Source organism: Rhipicephalus sanguineus, chromosome 1 (assembly GCF_013339695.2).
Source record: "Rhipicephalus sanguineus isolate Rsan-2018 chromosome 1, BIME_Rsan_1.4, whole genome shotgun sequence".
Classification (NCBI taxonomy): domain Eukaryota; kingdom Metazoa; phylum Arthropoda; class Arachnida; order Ixodida; family Ixodidae; genus Rhipicephalus; species Rhipicephalus sanguineus.
Genome location: NC_051176.1, coordinates 156093672 through 156114353, shown reverse-complemented (window position 1 = coordinate 156114353; position 20682 = coordinate 156093672). Strand labels below are relative to the sequence as shown.

Sequence of the window (20682 nt, the reverse complement as noted above, 5' to 3'; positions counted from 1 at the left end):
AAGTGCGAATTTCTAAATGGCACACATATGTTTCGACTGTTCCTCCGCACCAGCTCTATTTCTTTTTCTTTTAATTGCATGTTGGCTGAGTGAACACATCATGCAACATAGCAGCTGGTTCTTTGTTGTCACTTGCTCCCAATACAGAATTGATAAACAGTTTTTAAATTCTTTGCGGTGCATGATACAGAAATGCACGCATGCAAACCACCGACACAAGAACATTAAGAAGGCCAACACAAATGCCAACAAGTACACTCAAACCTCGATATAACGAACTCGGATATAACGAATTATCGGCTATAACGAAGTAAGTGAAGAATAGTCTTGTCATAGATACAGTGCTAAAAACAAACGTTTATAACGAATTTCGGATATAACGAAGTTATTTTCGTGGCAGATGTGACTTTGTTATAATGAGGTTTGAGTGTATCAACCGAAAGATGGCACAGAGGCCCCTATTATGAGTGTGTTTTGTGCCTGCATTTCTTTAACTTACCACAAAGGGAAACAAACACAAGGGTGTAAAATTTGTGCACCATCAACACAAGATCACAACTTACCAGATAGCTTTCATCCATGGCAATCTTGAGCTTCTCATTGATCCAACCCTTAGTCTCATCGCAGTCCCGCTCAAACTGCTGCAGACGATACGACTCCTCCAGCATGGTATGGCGAGTGTGAGAGCGCTCAAGCAATGCATTCCTCCGCTCCAAAAGCTTCAAAAAGAAAAGAGTAAAGAGAATCGGTTTGTGATTACATGACAGCTTTCAAGCAATGTGCACAAGGTATTATCAAAGATAATAATGAAGCACTTACAGCCGCTCTCCTTTGAGCAACATCATCTGCGGCATAATGCTGCCCTTCAATGAGCTTGGTTGCAAACTCGTCCAATGCCTGAAGAAAAGAAAAGAGAGTCAGTGGGTCTTAGCACAAGCTAGTTTACCATAGGCTTAGACTGGCTGGCTCATTAGTACTGCTCTTGCTTGTCCCAGTAACAATGTGAAGAATCATTCATGTAACATAATAGGGCAAATTCAGGAAAGCACGCCAAACCTTGATCTTTTCCTCCTGTGCATTGAGAGATTTTTCGAAGTCTTCATGCTTCTTCAAGAGAGCTTCAACAGAGTCAAGAGAGTCCCCAAGGTCTTGGTTGGCAAGGAAGGCCTCCTGCTTAGCCATCCATGTATCTGCCTGCTCTGTATCACGGTAGAAAAGTTGCAGATCCATACACTGCTCATATAAGATGCGTCTCTCTTCCCACAGGGCCAAGAGTACACTCTTCTCATTTTCCAGGACACCCAACTGCATGTGGGAAATGAAGAATACAACTTAGTCTCAGAGACAACAAATATCTGGTCAATCATTCTACGAAACCAAAAGCAAACAGGAACCTCATGGCTGCCTCATAAAACCTTGATAACTCATGTTATCTCTAGCATAAAAGGTAAATCACAAAATCACACGAATAGCTTGTGCAATTCTGTACAGTTATACACAAGATATCAGGTACTAATCTAGAATTTGAGAAGTCCAATGTACATGAAAGCCACATGAGGTAGTGGGCAAGATAAATAAACAGCTACAGTCAAAGCAGCAACGAACAAGGTAAAATTTTGTTTTACTTACCTTCTCTTTGACCTCGTCAACAGCATAGTGTTTCTGGTCGAGCAGGATCTGCCCGGCTTCGGCAGTCGAACGGAAGCTGTCCTCTCTGGCATCAATTTCACCCTGCAGCCAGACAGCACACAATGTTTACACTGGATAAGTCCCTCTTCAAGGGCTTGGAAAACAACAATGAAATACATTAAAAAGCACAGCGCACCTTGTGCTCCTGGTGACGTTCCAGCAAGGCTTCTGCACCAGCAACATCCTTAGCCAATTCATCTGCTGAAATGATGGCATTCATGTCATGAATCCATGACACGAGATCTCTGAAATCTGCCAGAAAACGGTGCAGCAGGTAGGATTCATCCAGGCGTCGTCGTCTTTCTTGAGCCTAGAAAAACATTGTAATAATTTAGGCTTTCATGACAAACTATAGTGTAACACAGCTGAAATTTCAATGAATAACAGAAACCATTAAGTATAAATCAACATTACGAAAGGTATCGAAATTTGTTCAATAGATAACACACCATTTAAAACAGAGCCTCCACAATGGTGTGACAGAACAGGCACAAAAAATAGTTTGTGCTCTGTACACTCCCCTAGAATGTGCGAATGCAACTGCATACACTAATAGTTTCGACCTTTATTTACAATCATGGTATCTACAGAGCTAATCTCCATAAATGACTTATCACAAGTACAGGAACGGAGACGAAGCAGATTCACCAGACTTCCAGCTATGAAAACATTAAATTTGGAAAACAATAGCAATCGACAAATCTTAACATTGTTCGTCAACAATGCGCAGTCTAAATGCTCCCTTTTCTCACCTCTTTCATATTGCATAAAGAATCATTTCTAGTTTCTAGTTTATTGTAAGATTTTTCTCAGAATAAATTTTTACTGAAAAGATGCTATTCACAATGACTGACTATTCAAGAAACTTGTGAAATTAGTTTCCCTGCTGATACATAGAAATTTATTTTAAATGAAATATGCTATTATAACAAGGTTTTTTTTTTCCGTTAAGCACAAGTTTTCAATAGCAAGGTTTGGTTGCAGAAAACCTGACTGTCCTACAAATTGTCGAAAGGGGATACTTGGCAATAAACAGCAGTTACGTTACACACTGACTCCCATTTACTGTAGTAGGGTACGCATTTGGGCTGGTTGGTTCATGATTACGAGTGAAAAACAGCGCTAAAAAGCGCCGTGGTCCCGTGTCCTTTATTGTCCCGTCTTTTTAGCACTGTTTTTCACTCGTTCCCATTTACTAACAGTTAAGTACAAATGCAAAAAGGCATGTAAAGGAAAGAGCAAGTTTACAGGTAGCAGGGCAAAATAACTACATTTTTCAGTAAGCAATGCAGAGGCTACACTTGCCTTTCTCTTGAGCATCTCCCATGTAGCCATGATTTCAGCATGTTTTCCTCTGATCTGGCTCCCATGGTCACTGTGAATGCTGCAGAGCCTGTCAGCTTCTTGGCCCAAGGTCATCACCTGCAAATAAAGGGATGTGCCGTTCACACCAGCCCCCTCTAAATCATCAAGAAAAGCAAATGTTTGCAAGGTTCAGTATTTACAACATCCTATTACTTATCAGGACAGCAAAGATTTGCTGACCCTACCTTGTCTTCCAAGGCAGCAAGGTCTCTCTCGATGCCCTCATGCTTGCGCTGGAGAGTCTGCACGCTCACCAGGTCCCGGCCATAATCATCAGATGACAGCACTACATCTTTTTCGGTTATCCATGTAATTGTCTCGTCAGCATCTCTGCAAGCACAATAAAACGAAGTACCTTCAGATAAAAATGAAACACTCAAAAGTAATATTTTCCACAGGGAGAAAAAAATTGATGTCCAAAAATACATAGTGGGAGTGGTGCATACATTTCAAATTTAACAATACAGTCAAAACTCATTATGTATTAATTAGACAGCTTCACACTCTCACTGCACCCTGTCATACTAGAAACCATAATACAGGCACTGCACAGAAGGATGTTTGGCAACTCGCACAAAACACCAAATACACCCGCAGAAACGCTGTTATGTGTGTCCAAGCACACAACCCAATGTGATAATCGTGATAGCGCTGAAATGGAAGTCCAAAAGGAGGAAAGGCGTTGTGCACACAGCATGTAGGATCGGCTCCTCTGCTACAATTTTAGAACTCCATGAGACTAACAGAAGTGAAGCACATGGCAAACAGAACTGCAACTCTGGCTCCCTTCACGAGCCATACACAGTTAAGCTAAGAGGGATTAATGTCTCAATAAAAATTTGCATATCCTTTGAACTTTACACTGGTGGTCGGCAAAAAATGTGGAGCTCACTCAGACTCACTCACGAAACATATCTTACCCTCAGGGCTCACTCGGACTCAGATTCACTATAATTTTTCTCAACCGGACTCACTCGGACTCAGACTCACCAAAATTTTATTCACTCGAACTAACTCAGAATCAGACTCACGGCTCGATCTGAGTCTGAGTGAGTCGACTCATGAGTCCTTTAGCATTTAATTATCTTTTTTCTACCATAATTTGAATGCTCTTTAACGCCAATATCTCGCATAATTGGTGCGCTACTTAGCACCTTTTGATCTCGTACCTTCAAATACGAGTTATCTTAGTTTGCAGTTCAATAAGGACCTTTTTATTGAAAGTCATGACTCACATGAGATATTTTTGTCAGTAACTTCCCGTGAAAAAGTTTGCGGGGGGAGGTCGAGGCACCTCCCCCCCCTCTCCCTCCTCAACTCACGCCTCTGATCAATAAATATTGAGCTGACGTATGAACGGTAGCGCGTTGAAGTATGCGGGAGTATACCAGGAGTATAAACGTGAGCTGACATAGCGCTGATAGTAATGCTAAAGTTGAGTAGATTGGACCATAGGTCGGCAAAAAATGTGGAGCTCACTCAGACTCACTCATGCAATATATTTTGCGCTTAGGGCTCACTCGGACTCAGACTCACCAAAATTTTCCTCAACCGGAATCACTCGGACTCAGACTCACCAAAATTTTTCCCAACCAAACTCACTCGGACTCACGCTCACAAAAACTTTACTCACCCGGACTCACTCAGACTCAGACTCACGTCTGAGTGAGCCTGAGTGAGTTGACTCATGAGTGAGTTTGCCGACCTATGCTGACACATCATGTGCCCATCAACATGTTGTGGGGGCCGTGGCAAAGTCACTGGCAGACACACCGTCCGCAGATTGTAAAGAAGCACCAAGCTTACAGGTAAAAGGCAAAAGAACTGCTTCAGTACTAGGACAAGCCTTCCTACACAGTTTGGATAGTTTTCAAAAAGATTAGCAAGAAAGCTGGCATTGGAGTGGTAATGTCAGCTCATCTAAAACTATCCAAACTGTGTAGCAAGGCTTGTCATATTCCCAAGAAAAGTCCCAGTTTCGCCACAAGGGCGAAGCAATGAATGCGATAGCAAGAAAAGCGGCTCGTGATGGACGCGCTGCTACGCTGCAACAACATCTGCCGCCTGCAAGAAATTACTGCGCGAGCAGACAGCGGAAGGGCAAGGTTCTCCCTGCGCAAATATTAGAAGAAGCAAGCAACCTGGCCGACGACTTTTAAATGCGCCCATTGCGCTCCTCGCGCCATCTCGCTGGTAATGAAGAAACGCTTATAAGCGCCTGCCGTCTCTGAGTCCTGCCAGCGGTAAAGGGTGTGTATATAACGCCCACCGTTAGCTACTTGAAGGATCTGCGCTTTGTGGTGCAGTGGTTAGCGCCACGGGCTGCGGAGAGATAGGTCGCTGGTTTGATTCCGCACTTCGGAAGCTTTTTTCTGAATTATTTTTCTTTGGGACTTTTATATATATATACATACTTATACGGTGCATGACGGCGGCGGCAAAAACCAGCCGAGACTGTCCATATAATTGCTATCGCAATAAAAAAAACAAAGACGTGGCATCAACCATCACAGTAAGCACGTCCTCTGCACACTGGGTGTTTATAAACTTCCATTGTCTTATGGTCAAGGTTACATTGCGCAAATGTGTTAATGAGTGGCCTAGGTAGCATGGCAAGTTGCAGAAACGTGTTGAAGGGCACTTGGCAATTCACTATCATGATTGTGGATGTACACCTTATATTGATAACACTATAATTGTATATCACAACAAGGAGTTGTAATCCAAATTGATAGTTAAGGCTGCAGAAATGCAATGGGAAGACTGAATCTGCGAGTGCGCCGTCATTTTGCACATGAAAAAGTAACTTGCGATATTTAGATGGTGTGCAGGACAGAAATAGCCGAGATGTGATTGGCTTGGCATGAGGAGTCGTTTGTATCATTCCTTCATTTGCCGTACCTTTATTTGTAAGTGCTTCCTGAAATAAACTTTCAATTGAAGTAAGCACTTCTGGCTTGTTTTTCTTTGGTTGTATTTTTATTGAAAATTCATGCTACCTACAATTATGGCTCTGTACCAAATTGCCCAATCGAACTGTCTGTTAAGTTACTTTGTTACAGTCAATAAAGCGCTACGCCTGTGTGTTTTACCGATGTTCGACTGTATAATGCTTATAACTGCTGCAAGCCTTGAGGTGGTCATGACTCAATGGCTGTCATGCCTTCCTGCCGAGCGTGAGGTTTCAATTTCGAGGGACCGCTGCGAATGCACTGAGATGGAGCTGAATGCAAAAACACTTGCAAGTCATGCTTTGGATAAAAATGCAAAGTACCTCAGGTGGCCAAAATTGCTCAAGAGCCCTCACCTACAGCATACCCACACTGTGAGGTTTTGGATCCCTAAATAACCCACAAGTTTAATTTTTTACTGTATGATAGGAACCTACAAATTCCAAATCATGGTAGCATTTCTTACAGTTCACACGAAACACTGCACAAACCTGTTGAAGCGCTGGATCTCGTGCGCGCCAAACAGCCTCTCCTGCCGCAGCAAAGTGAGGGACTTCAATTTGTTCCAAGCCTCATTCAGCTCCTGGAAGCAATGTTCAAATGTTCAGTTTTAATACAAAAGGTGTATTTCACCTAAAAAAAAATCGAGCACAGGTGCAGCTTGACAAGTAAGATACTGCAATGCTATAAGCAATGGTGCTTTGAGAATTTATGCCACATCTTTTTCAAAGGCTACAGTACCCAAAATAATTAACTATTAAGCATTTTTAACTATTTTTGAAGAGAACCTGCTAAAGAGAACCCTTTCCAGAAGAAGGCAACAGACCAAGAAAGTACACCAAGTTACAACCACAAATGACCTAAATTTGGTGAAGTTTTTACAACAGTAATATTGCAATGATGCCTATGAAAAAGCATCAAGCATAGCAGCACCAAACAATAATAATTTAGAAACCAAGACAGCCTGAACATAACCAACAAATTAAAGAAGAATACTATTAAACAAAACCTCGAGCAGTCAAAAAAAAAGGATTGCGATTAAGAGGAGCTCCATTTATTAAGAAATATGTGCAGAGATGCAGCAATGCCTGTCATACACACTCTCTACATTGATAGGCATGTTAAACATAAAAAAGCTAGTTTGTCCCATGACATGCGGCATGAGTCATTGCTATTTGGACTAAGCTTTGCTAGTCGCAGTTTCAGGGCAGCACCGGAAAACATAGCTCCGATTGGTGGCCAAGTAACACGCTTTTGTGCATGGAGAGTCTGCCACTGTTTATTGGACATAGCTTTCTGGATAGGAGACAGATGCCACAAGAATACACTTCCGACTGTCCATACTTTGTTGAGAAACATCTTTCAGAGCTTGCTTCCGGGGTGCTCCGTTTACTTAGTTTTGAAAGCTTTTGTTTCTGGGTAACGAAGCTTCTTTTGCATTATGCAAGTATAAAACCAACCAATTAAAAATACTTGTTCTGTTCAAGCAGTGGTCCCATCTTAACCTTTAAGCAATTTCAGTTTGTCAAGATTTTACTGTAGTATGTTCCTTGAGAGCATCTGCATTAGCACTGTAAATGTAAATTGTTTACAATTAAATTCTCTATTGGAAAATCCAGACATTTTATGTTTTCTTTGCACACGGTTGCATCATTCTCCAATAAGGTGCCATAATATATGACCCACTGGAGTACAGCTACAGAGTTCCTTTCTTACGACTAAGACAAATTTATAAACATTTCATGCTTACAACGGAACTCTCACTACCTGCCAGAGGCAAACTGTGCCACTCCTCTGCAAGACATGCCTTTTCAGATTATTTAGTTACCTCCATCTCAGTCTGGGTTATTAGTTACGTAAAAGCTTCCAAAAGCAAGTCATAAAAACGTTTTAGAAGATGAAAGAAAAAAAAGAAAAAAAGGGGGGAAGCTGCTGAGAAAAACCATGGACTGCTATAAGCATTATGTGTAGTACCAGGAATATTTGCAGCAGCTGTGATAGATGCACGACACCAAAGCGAAAGTATACCTGAGCTACATGCACATGCTGTGCATGGGCATTTCAACTATACAATGTTTCACTAAGTTTGTATAAGCACTAGTGCTTGCATTGGTTCTACATTGTACATGGCTACTGATGTTGCAAGTACAATCTGACTAGAACAATAAAAAGCATTCTAAAATTTTCCAATACACCAGTGCATGGCTTGTGCTGAGCAATAGTACATGCAACAGCTTTAGTTGGTGAAACCCAATCACAGTAAGTATAAATAAGTACGCATGTCACTATTACTACAATGTACTGTTTGATGGCTTGTTTCTAGGGCTTCAATTTGAATATCTGTTCTACTGGGACTTGTATTATCATAATCATAAATATCAGTGTACTACACTCAGATATTGTTCAGGTCCTGCAATCTGGCCTCAACTGTGCACATCTGGCAAATAAGCATCCCACCAGCTTAAAACATTTTTGAAATTTTAATACTAGTACTTGATCCCAGGAAGTATGACAGAACCTAAATTATCAGCTCACTGTAGCAACTGCAGTAGTGTCTAAAAAGAAAGATGCATTAAGCATGAACAAGAGAAACAGCCAATGTTAAAAAGAATTGTCTTGCAAAATCAAACTTTCACGAATGCTGGATATACAACTGTCTTGGACAAATTCCTACCTCTCGTCTTTTTCTGATCGTTTCTCGTTCGGGGTGGTCATCGTTGATCAGCTTCTCCGCCTGTTCGTTCACTTCAGTCACTCTGAACTCTTGGCTGGCCATGTCCTATTTTTGTTTAAAAAGGAAAAAAGCATATTTTACACTGAGGAATTCACATTAAAAAAAAAGGAACAAACATCACAAAAACTGCAGAGAGAAATAACTTGTCAAAAAGAAACACACAACACCTTTTGGAATTCGTCAAACTTGCGTTGAAGGACTTCAACGTGCTCCAAGTCCTGACCGAACTCATCAGCCATCACGAACGTTTCCTGCGGACACAACCAATTGGGTATCGAAACAATGAACAAATTCAGCCACAACAGCATTCCCATTATAGTACCTTCTATCAGTGAGCATTACAAGCCCTGTTAAACTACAGCTACACATTAAGAAGTATAGCACTATGTGTAAACTGCAGTTTCGAACCAACTCTTATTTCTCAAGTGTTAGTTATATTCAGTGTCACCGCTGTGAGCTTCACTATAGCTGCCTTAGTTAGGACCAGGCTACACAAATCCTTGTCACCTAAAAGTTCAATGCAAAGAGATGTCTGCTAAGGTGTCTAGCCAAAAGTGAACATGCACTGGAGTTGTAGATACTAACTGCCATTCTTTGTGAGGTGCAGCAGGTGCATAGCAGCAAGCTGGCTCACACCTGCATACACTAGCAACTGTATGAGGTCTGTCTCAAAAGTAAAGACTGGGACTGCTGTGTGGGCTACAGGCAAAATAGGGATAGCCTTTAGTTCTGACAAGTTATATGCTGTTTTGGCGGTATAGGACTAATCTCAGTTTCTCGCAATCATAAGCATTTTTTAAGCCCAAGTCAAAAGTGAAAATCATTAAATTATTTTATGTCGCAGACATCGTCCCCTTTGGGTTTTTGTGGCATGGCGAGATGAACGATAAGGAAGTTTACTATGTTTTTGCAGCATTTGCTTCACTCAGTAGGCGAGAAGAGACCAGATCTGTGGTGAAAAAATAGAGGCTGCTGCATCAAGAAAATGCACCAAAATACAGCACCCTCAGCATCTGGCAGTTTTTGACCAAAAGGAACATTGTCGTCCCAGAAAAGACTACCTACTGCCCTGATATTGCCGCCTGCATTTTTTTTTTTAATTCCCCAAGCACAAAGGAATTACGAAAATTTGCTGTGAATGCATGGAGGCCATCAAGAGGGCCATAATGATGGAGCTGCAGATCATCCCAGAGGAATCCTTCTAGCAATGCACACAGGGGTAGATGGAAAAGTGCATTAAGCTAAAGGGGAATCACTTTGAAGGGGACACCATACGGTTTTCAGACAGGCACAGAAATAAATTATCATACTTCAGTCCTGTTACTTTTCAGAAAGACCTTGTATGTGTATTGTATGCGTTTAAATGTTTAGGCCACCAGAAAAATATACTCTACAAAGGAGTAGTGCAAATCATATAGTGTACACACTCACCTTGTCGTTGATCCAGAACATGACCTCGTCACAATGGCGCAGAAACTGGACCAACACCAATGCTTGCTGCAGCTTCTGTCCCTTGTCTGCCAATTTTCTCAGGAGAAGCTCCCAGAGCCGATGAAGCTCATCAAGGCATTGCTAGCACATTGAGAAGAAAAAAAAAAATCAGACCTGTTCTTTCCATGACCTCTCTCTACGTGGCACCATGAGCACAGACAACGCAGTCAAACCATATATCAAACTTATTTATCCATAATAAAAACTAGAAAATATGCCTATTTGAAGTTTATCTAGACCTCTGTATGTCTTGGTCACTCTCAAAATAGTGAATTTTAGAAATTCATTGGTTTGTTTCGCCAAAGCCACATTAAAGGCATTAAAGTTTTGTTATTCATTTTTATCCATGCCTTCTTCTGGAGTGCTCATATCAGACTGATGACGAATGGCCACATCTTGTTTGCTTCACTGCATGGCAGCTGAATATGCTTTCCCACATTACACAGCTACTTTGCAGTGCAGCCTACTAAAGCAAATTTGTCCTTATGGAGCAAATAAAATGCCTGAGCTGCATGAGCTATCCATATTTTTCAGTATAGTGCTACACTTTCACATGGGATTTCTAAGGGGATGTTACAATTGTTAGACATAGCAAATAATTAGATGTGTAAAACACGTGAAACTACATGTCAGCAAGCATCTGCTGTGCAGTCACTCATTCAGCACAGCTCACTGAATAGCAGCTTCCACTGTGGAACACTCAGCACTGCACATGTAACACAACCCTGCAAATTCTGGAAACAGCATTCTTTTGCACTGACACTTAATGCAATGTTGACCTGCATGCAAATTGTCCTTGTAGTGTTATGGCCCTAGCTACAGTAAAACCTCCCACGTCTTCAGCAATGCATGACCGCCATTAACGCTATATACGATTGTGTTGCTAGCGAACATGATTTCACCAGCAGTAGATGCAGTGCTCAGCAGTTTGATTATGACTCCATGAAGTGCAAGCGCATGTCACAAATATGGCAAAAACTGTCGAGCGTGAAGAGCAATTCTATTGCAGTCTGCATGCTAATAATAATAATTACTGGGGTTTTATGTGCATGCTGCCACCATACTTGCCCAATTGCCATGGCAGCGTGCATCACAATGTAGCCAGCAAGCTCACTTCTAGCCAGCAAGAAGAAAGGAAAGCTCCTCTCAAATGAATATTTTATAGTATTTTCATGGCACTTCTAAAATAACCATAATAGCTTAGCAACTTACACTAAGCAGGCCATATAAAACAAAGCATAGTTTAACAGAATTAGGCCAATACACTAATTGTGACTCTTGAGTGCCCCCAAAATATTTAATTATGAATTTCACATAGGTCAAGACACTTTTACAACTCTGTTTCAAACAAGCATGTCAGCTATAATGCATAGCACTGACTGATTGCACAGCACATCTTACCTTGATCTTTTCCGATTCGAAATGACCATAGCCAATCATCTCCATTCCTGTATTGTCGAGTACCACGATGGCGTTGCCATGAGCAGCAACTTCTGCTTCGAAAGCTTGATGCTTCTGAATTTTGGCCTACAAAAAAGAAAGTAACGAATATACAGCTTCAAGAATACTATGAACAACGAACCTTGTGCCTAATGCCTTGTGTTACAAAGGCCTTGCATAGGCAGTGACACTAATTACCAGGGGCAGAGGAGCAACAATGTATAAATATTCTTTTGGCACCACCTATTGCACTATTTAGATATATTTAGTACAAGAGGCAACTGCTGCATCACTGAAAAAGGGGTAATCAGTATGTGGTGGCATTGTCAGCAATGCATGGTTCAGTCATTAATAGCATAGAATGGCATAGTGCTGCTGCTTGCATCTCAATGATGTAAGCAGCGATGTTGCTTCTAGGGTTGCCCAGCTATGTGCATGCATCAGCTTTCCAGTTTAGGTTTGTACAAAAATGTGTCAACATATCAGCAGATATCGGCAGATTTAAAGAATGTAAGGTATACTAGACTTATCAAAACTCAAAGTTCAAAGGGCCATACGAAGTCTTAGAGCACGATAGCCTAGGCAAGGACCCACTGGCAACCGAATTTGAAAACTTGTGCTTCCTAGCTGCATGAAAGATCTACGATTTTTGCCACATCTAGCAGTTTTGGACATGTAATTTCCTGTTACTAAGAAGCAACAGAATGTTTCACTTGAAGTTGCTAAATACACTAATGCAGGAATTAAGTGCTTGCTCCATGTAATGCAACCCCAAGGGCGCTATTTTGTAGCGATGCTTTATTGTTAATGGCAAGCTTAAAGGAGTGCCGACATGATTTTGAGGCATCACAACGTCAGTTTTCGTTTCCTTGGCAGGTAGCGTTAACTTCACACACCAGAGCCAGAAAAAAAACCTGTAAAATATTTTAGTTTGACATTAAAGTTTTCATCACCCAGCCCCATCGCAATGGACATCATGAAGAGTCAACACAGTTCACTGGGGTTTCGAACTCTGCATCCTGCATGCGACGAAATTTCTGTCAGAGTCACTGGACAACAATTCACTCATCATTATGTGAAACTGACAGCAGACGACAGAAGTGCTGCAAGTATGTGGCGAGTTGCTGTCCCCACGTGACTTAGACCTACATTAGACTGTGTGCACATCACTGTGAAATCGCGCTCTTGCTATTGAAACGGAAAGTACTTTTTTAAGGTAGAGACATTAAAAAATAGATTCAATACATTCTGAGGCACCACGATACTCTTTTTCAGATTTTTGACATCAGTGTTTATTTAGAGCAACAATACGAAAATTTCTAAAATTCATGTCAGTACTCCTTTAATAACACACGGGAGCATTGCAAAAGGCATCACTACAAAAGAGTAAGCCATGTCTGGATGACAACCTGAAGATTTGTTGCATCCTTGTAGCTCTCGTCCGAGGCTGCCTGCAGTTTCTCGTGAATCCAAGACTCGAGCTCGTCAGCATCGCGCTTGAAGTACTGGAAGCGGCGAGACTCCTCGAGTCGATCCCTTTTGTGGCGGGCCTCACTCTTGAACTGGGAATAACGACCCAGGACCTGCTCACGCCTCTCCTGGATGTCATCCACCGTTTCCAAAATCTTGATGTCCCTTGGTTGGACATCCATGGCTTCCTGCGTCTGGTGGCTTCAGCCTGCCAGGGAATCGCCTGAAAAGCAAAACAATTCCACTCACTAGGGTGAGCAAGTACACATCTGCTTATGGGAAGCGATCAGAACCAGTGGCCTATAAGTATTTCATTAACCAAATTAAACAGAATGGCCACACTGAATAGCAACAACATGTAGAGAGGGCAAATGTTAGGTGTTGCAGAAAACATCAAATGGAACTCAAGTGGCAACAGTGCCTTGACACTCATGGAACTACTCCCCATGATGATGTTATTAAAGAGATGAATTGCCAAGCCTAGTTAGCTGTGATGGTTCAGATAAAAACTTATAGCGCACAAAAAAAAAAAAGACAAGTCAGTCAATTTTTCGAGACAGTTCCTGCATAAAGAAACGTGTAAATAAAATTAAATTCAGGGGTATTACAAGATGAAATCACAATATCATTATGAAGAACGCCGTAGTAGGAGCTCCGACTAATTTCCACCACCTAGGATACTTTAACGTGCACCGACGTCTATGTACACAGTGGTCCACCGGAACGGAGCTGGTGGCGGCTGCTCGGAGACACCACCAGTCAGACAGCTGCAATGAGCTTCACGCCGGCGCAGTGCGTGCTGTCAGTAGTGTTCTTCTGTCATCTGCTACTCTATGCTGCCACACTTCACAATGGCGCGAAGCGAACTGTTCGCGTTACAAAAGAGCAATGCACACGGTGCTCAATGTGCCTGCACGAAGCTCATTGCAGCTGTCAGTCGACCTGATGTTCCCTTTAATGATGTACCGTTGTGTACATGGGCATTTCTGCAATTTGCCTCCATCAAAGTGAAACTGCCGTGGTCAGTAATCAAAACCTCGCCCTCACGCTTACCAGCGTAATGCCATTACAGCTGAGCCACAATCATGGGCAACCTAAATAAATGAAAAAGCCGCCAAATTTGAAATAGTGCGAGACACCACCACCACCACAGTTGAAACACAAAGTGCACAAATAAAGATGAAAAGAAAAAAGGGAAGTCGTGCACTTAATAAGCAATGCAATCAATCAATAAGCGATGTTTTCAGCAAGAGCATGACAGAGTTCCAGAAAAGCAGTACATCAACTGACTTGAGATGAAAATACAGACTGCGATTCAGTTTCCATCGAAGAAGTAGAACTATACTGACTACGAGCTTGCTTTTTGCTCAGGTGACCCCCCCACCTTTCAATACCATTAAGTGAAGTTTACATTTGTAATAAATATACAAAAATAGGTAAAAAGTGACTTTAGGGGGCCAAAACTGTTCAAAAGCTTCCTCCAATTCAGAAAACACCAATACAACTTTGAAAGAGCAACAAAACAGCACTCAATTTTATTGTTGCAGTTTCCTTGGTCAAAGCAAGATTTACACCCATCAGCAAAAGTTTATGGGACGCAGGCCCCACTACCAAATGCACATTTCTCCTCTGTTATTGCGCAACACTTCTACTCAAGCTGGTGACTGTATCGTTTGCAATATGAACTAAAGGCTGGAGTATTTATTAGGATTTCCTGTTCCCCCCAGATAAAGCGAAAATATAGCTTTTTCGAAAATTTCGTGTCCCGTAAACTTTTGCTGATGGGTGTACATCTAGCGTCGTAACTAGTAGCGTTTGGTACAAGAGTCAAACTATGCCGTATGTCAAAGTACTTAACTGTATTTAAATTTTTTAACAAAAGTACAGGCAAATTGCAATGGCAAACACCATTTTTTTCTTTTTGAATTTTATACAACCACAATTTAGTTGCACCTCATTTTATTAATATGATGGGACCATTCAAAATCGAGAAACTCGAGTTGGCTGCAAGCCTATTCGCACTGTTCGTCTTTCCAACATGGGCTAGCAAATGATCTCATGTAGGTTTTTAAACTGTGCCAGCCAACCAGAGCTGGACTTGAGCTCGTTGTAGCCAAGCAACAATGCAATTTAGGCTGAAGTACTTCCTCAATAACTGAAAGGTTTCTTTAGCACCCATCTAAAAACTACACACAAATAAACCTTCACATTTTTTTTAAGGGTGCTGAACAAGCCTTCAGTGCACTTGCAGCTGAACTAGGTTCAAGGCTGGCTTCCTTATCCCTTAGAACTAATCACTGAAGGCTACTCAACACAATTAAGCTTGCATCCGCAACATTTCTTCCACCTGCCTAGATTTCTCGACAAACCTTGTTTTTCTGAAGGCAACCCTTTAATTTGTAACAATTTTTTCTTGCTATGGAAAATTTTCTCTAACATAGCTGGAAAAATGAGAAGTGCAAGGTACTATCGTGCTCGGTATGAGCTACGCCACGCGAGCGCGTGGCTGAGCGCTTTGCAAGGTTGTACAGGAGCGCCGATCATGACATATTTTCGAGTTATCGGGACAGAGTTTGGCTGTCCCTGCGAGCGCGTAACGCCTCCACTTGCTTTCACCCTCGCCCTCGTTTTGCCCTGCGGTAATATCAGTTTCGAAAATGACAACTTTGATGGTGAAAGCAAGCAAGTGGGGGCAATGCACGCTCGCACAAGCAGCCAAGCTCTTTCCCGATAACTAAAAAATATGCCGTGATTGGTGCCACTCTACAACCTTGCGAAGCGCTCGGCCACGCGCTCACGTAGTGTAGCTCATACTGAGCGCGATAGTACTTGTGCTTGTACATATTCAACTAATTTCTACATGTAGGAGCCGAAAATTAAGTTAAAACATGTATCACGTAGTTTCATGCACTTTAGGTTTGTCTATATGTTCATACGTACAACATTATACCTTGCTTAAAGTGAAGTACTAATTCTATGCAATCTTTGTCATTTTTGTCAGATGAGTGTTGGAGCCACAAACAATGTTGCTAGTCCTATGCAAGCACGCCCACATAATTCAAGATAATACTCCTTTGCCTCAACCCCCCTCCCCCCACAACACCTTGACATTTGACACGCTCCCTAACTTCAATTTCTAGGGAAACCCCTGCCCGATCTGCCACTTATGGAGCACTACCGCTAATGCTACTCTAGTTTTTCATGGCAGACTTCAGTTTTGGGCAAAACATGCAGGCAAGTCATGCAAGCAAGCAGCAATAAGCACACATGCCTGAATGTGGAACTATATAGTATTTTTGAACAAGCTTAAAGGACCAATATTTTTAACAGCCACTTTTCCATACATTCTGCTGCATGCAAAGTCATTCTTAATATACTAATTATGCTGCATTTCCGAGCTTACAGAACACAGGTAACACAATGTTGCTTGCTGCAACCAAACAGTAACATTAACAGCACCAGCATGCCACGTCTTGCAGTATTAGATCTGTGTGTATACGAGGCCTGACAATTGAGAGTAACAATGTTTTAGAGACTTCATAGAGCTACAGACCAGTTTACTGAAATGGCCAACATGTTACTGAAAATAACAATAATAATAATAATAATAACAATAAAGAAATTAAACGGTATCTCCCTCTACAGGAATTATCTAAGATATGCAAAGCAATGCATTAGTTCGGCTTGCTTTTGATGCTGTAGTGGCTGCTTTGTACACCTGTGGGCAAAAGTATACGGACCACGGGAGCACATGGAGAAATTGCCATCTGTGCCACCTAGTAGTGAGCCGTGTGCTGTCAAGAGCAGTGCGCTGTCAAATGCACGGCCAGAGCAATGCTCTCAACAGCAGATGGCTCGCCACTTGACGGCCATTTCGGCACGCGCTCCCGTGGTCCATATACTTTTACTCATGGGTGTACATGTGTTGTGGTAAGAGTGATATGCCTTAAACTTCGTCATGTTTCATCTTAAACGTATTTTGTACCAGTATAATAAGTACAGTTAAACTACCCGGGATATGGGCATTAAAATGCGACGTGTAATTATGCACCGTCCCGCCACACCTATTGGCCGCATACAGTGCAAAACTGTGCATTCTGCCACTGTATTGGGAAACGGGTCAATACCAGGCCACGGGTTGGCCATGTATTGCTCTATGTGGTAAACCTGCTTTATCTCCACCACAGGACAAACAGGTATTGCACTGTCTTTAAGAATGGCCCATGCTCCCACTAGGTGGAGAGCCTAACTCTGCCATGGGTCGAACTGGTACTGCACTATCTAAAATTAACACTAGCACTACCTACAATTAACCCACCATCTGATCTTAACAATACACACCCAACAGAGCGTGCTGTTAACTTGTTCTCAAATTACCACATGCTACTCTTGTTTGTTATATTTCTTTTGTGAACTTTGTTACCAGTTACTTTTTATTGCACAGTTTTGAAGCGTGATGTATTCCTCTCCTTATGTAATGGCTTCCGACCCTTAAGGTGCAATAAGCGAAAAAAAAAATGAAAATAAGCCAGCGCTCACTTTAGGTGGAGAGCCTACTTTAGCTCTGCCATGGGTCGACCCAGTGTAACACTATCTCTGGGATCAGCCAGTGCTCATTTCGGTGGAGAGCCTGCTTTACCTCTGCAATGGGTGGTCCCAGCATAGCACTATCTCTGGGATAATACCACACATTTTTCAGCCACAAAAAGGAGATAATTCTTGCACCGAGTCATGTAATAATGCTACGCTTTAAAACAGTGTCAATTGTTGCTTCAGCATGCGACCTTTGACAAATGCACAAGCACCGGCACTGTCAAAGTATGCTAATAAACGGTAAAACTGGTATAGGCTAATAACCTGAATGTCAAGAAAAGCACAACAGGACCGAAGTGCTTTAAATGCAGCGTCCTAATTACGCTACTCACAGTGAAGGTCAAGTGCACAACAAGATCAAAACTATTGAACAAGCCATAACCACCATGCGCTGCCATATGACGTGTTAAGACTTGCCAAGCTATAGCAGCAGCATTACTAGTTCAACCCTTCCCATCATCCACCGAAACCTAGCCTCTACAATAGTTTTACATTATATTAAACCGTAGGTATCTCACAAAACAATGCCGAAAGATTTTTAGGCTTCAGTATGCTCTATAAATTAGGGAGCTGGGAGAAATAAGTGCAGTTCTCATTTTGCTCAATGCAGCTCGGAAGTTAACTTCTGCTAATGTGTGCTTCATGCACTGAAGCGCTCATCAAAAGCCACTCTTATTTCAACAACTCCATTTCGCGGTCGTAAAGTGTAAAAAAAACATGTTATATGTTGGTAACGAATTCTTAAGAACACTGGTCTACAGTCAACTCTGATCTCCCTTTTTAAGCACAAGTGAACCATAGGAATGTTCTCATTAGACAGCCACTGAAACAACTTGAAATAAATTTCTTGCACTTTAATAGAAAATTAATATTCTACCATACCAAATGCTGAAAGCCCAATTCTCATTTGGGCTATCCGAGATTCCAACATATTACCAAAAGTTGGTAATTACACATGCATCAAAACTTTTAGAACTATGTCAAAACCAACAATACATAAATTCTACAAACTATATTAATTGGATTACCTAAAGCAGACAAATGTGATGTATTATAGTTTCCACCCTATGCAAAATTAATACTGAGCCCAGAAGCAGTGCAAAAGCTCCATATACCCAAATTACAGAAATACTTCAGAGAGGTGTATAATATCAATTTTGTCCACTATGTTTCAATATGGTGACAATTTTAGATGCCGTGGTAAAGTTGCCAGCTCGATGCTCCATTTTTCTCAATTTTTTCGAAATTTTCGTAGAAGCTCTCTAAGGCAACAAATGTGAAAAAAAAAAATTTTTTTTTTCAGTGCATGGTGAGCAAATAACTTCATTCTAAATTATTTATATAGGAGCTTCAGAGGTGAAACTTAACGCACAACACTTAAATGACTACTGCTTCAATGTTCTCGTAATCAGAGGTGTGTAGTTTGAAAACATTAGTGCACACAAGCACCAGTTTTCATCGTGACTTCAATTGGGGCACACTTATGTCCAAGTTGTACATCACTGCAATCCGGCTGTCCGCGTGCGCCTAGAGCGGCAGACAGCGGAATACGCGGCGACCGCACTGACACACCCACAAGGGAGGAGGCTGGGGAGGATACTCCCATCGGCGGCATTCCTGATAGGGGCCAGTGATCTACGGCGGAATTCCAACTGATCGCTTTATCGCCCTACTTATTAGAGGACAAAAACAGAGTACGGTACTAGAGCTACATTATACGACATTATAGTAAACAAATTCATAACCAATAAAATGACGTTAAAAACCTTGTGCACGTTAACGCAGCCTGCAGCACCCGCTCTACTTAAAATTTCCTTCGATAACTTACGCAATCAATTATGAAACGGAAATGATTTCGAAAAAGTACGTTGTGTTAGCTGTAACACGTCAGCAACTTACTAGATGGTCAGAAATCGGTGCACAAATTATCCAACCGAGCGGTAGAGTAATTTCGGAGACACACCCCAAACACCGCATCGTGTGCGATGATGGTGCAAGCGATTAATGCATTCCATAAGGCTTACTAGCGCTAGATCTTACTTTAAAGACCACAGCTTGCGTAAAAAATTACCGCTGTTGAATTAAAAACGCACAAACTGCAGTACAGTCGGAAAATCCGCATTTCCGCCTCAGGTAAGTCACACTACCCGACCACGATCCCGGAAGACCGGCCACGAACCGTTACATGGCCGTGGTAGTACTACTTTCAGAATAATCCCTTAACGCTGTCAAACTGATATTTACCTACCCTACCTGTTCATTTACTCATCCGGGTCTAAAACGCCCTAGGATAGCACACGAGAAAAGTACACACACTTACAAGAAATAAGGATTCACAAAATGGAGCGTCAAGAGCTTCGCTCAGCTACAGCTCTGCAACTTGCGACGAGTAAGGTCACTGCAGCGAGTCCTCGTGGATTTGACACACCCCAGCACCTCACCCGCACAGGAAAACAGTTCAAGCAAAACCTATCCACAGATAGCCGTGCGGCAAAAGCAGTCGCTCGAATTATTTTAACGAGAGAAGCCGGGTTTTTAGGGCGAATGATCGTGTTGAACATCCCCGATCAGGGCGTTGCCAGCCGTACTGCAACCACCTCTACAAACACCACTACTGCTTCACGCAACCAATATTTGCCAGATTGCAACTACAGGGGTACACCTCATTTCTTGTGCAAGCATCGGAACATGTTCTCAAGTTGCGCAAACTTACTTTCGAGGGCAAACGTAAGATACCCACCGGTATTGATCACCGAAAAATGGCGACACTCGACGAGGTCAATCCGCAGCCGTGCAACGACGCTCAGTCTGGCGCCGGGCTTTTTTAGTTCTAGTTTTTGTTTCCGCACGCGCCGCTTGGTGACACTAGCGTCTCAAACCTACTTTTTGGTGTCACATAAATAAAAAGCCGCATAACAAGCTGTTTTTTATATAAAACGTTTTCTACGC

The 20682-nt window shown here is 41.9% G+C and overlaps 1 protein-coding gene across 4 annotated transcripts in view; it reads right to left on the bottom strand.

Annotated features, from left to right (window-relative positions):
- The window catches only part of LOC119400763 (spectrin alpha chain), a 94704-nt gene extending 74092 nt beyond the window's left edge, over nucleotides 1–20612 (bottom strand). Inside the window, exons 1-14 of one of the 4 annotated variants that reach the window (XM_037667728.2) lie at nucleotides 20474–20612; nucleotides 13080–13363; nucleotides 11632–11757; nucleotides 10171–10311; nucleotides 8907–8990; nucleotides 8680–8784; nucleotides 6497–6588; nucleotides 3240–3384; nucleotides 2995–3111; nucleotides 1826–1999; nucleotides 1630–1731; nucleotides 1057–1305; nucleotides 820–897; nucleotides 564–719 (exon numbers count right to left, since the gene is read on the bottom strand). In XM_037667728.2, the coding sequence (XP_037523656.1) occupies nucleotides 564–719; nucleotides 820–897; nucleotides 1057–1305; nucleotides 1630–1731; nucleotides 1826–1999; nucleotides 2995–3111; nucleotides 3240–3384; nucleotides 6497–6588; nucleotides 8680–8784; nucleotides 8907–8990; nucleotides 10171–10311; nucleotides 11632–11757; nucleotides 13080–13322 (1812 nt within the window). In that variant the 5' untranslated portion in view covers nucleotides 13323–13363; nucleotides 20474–20612. Of the gene's footprint in view, nucleotides 1–563; nucleotides 720–819; nucleotides 898–1056; nucleotides 1306–1629; nucleotides 1732–1825; nucleotides 2020–2994; nucleotides 3112–3239; nucleotides 3385–6496; nucleotides 6589–8679; nucleotides 8785–8906; nucleotides 8991–10170; nucleotides 10312–11631; nucleotides 11758–13079; nucleotides 13364–20446 lie in introns of those variants that run through there. The other 3 variants (XM_049417318.1, XM_049417321.1, XM_049417317.1) reach the window with 3 other exon arrangements.
- Between the last annotated feature and the right edge of the window lie 70 nt (nucleotides 20613–20682).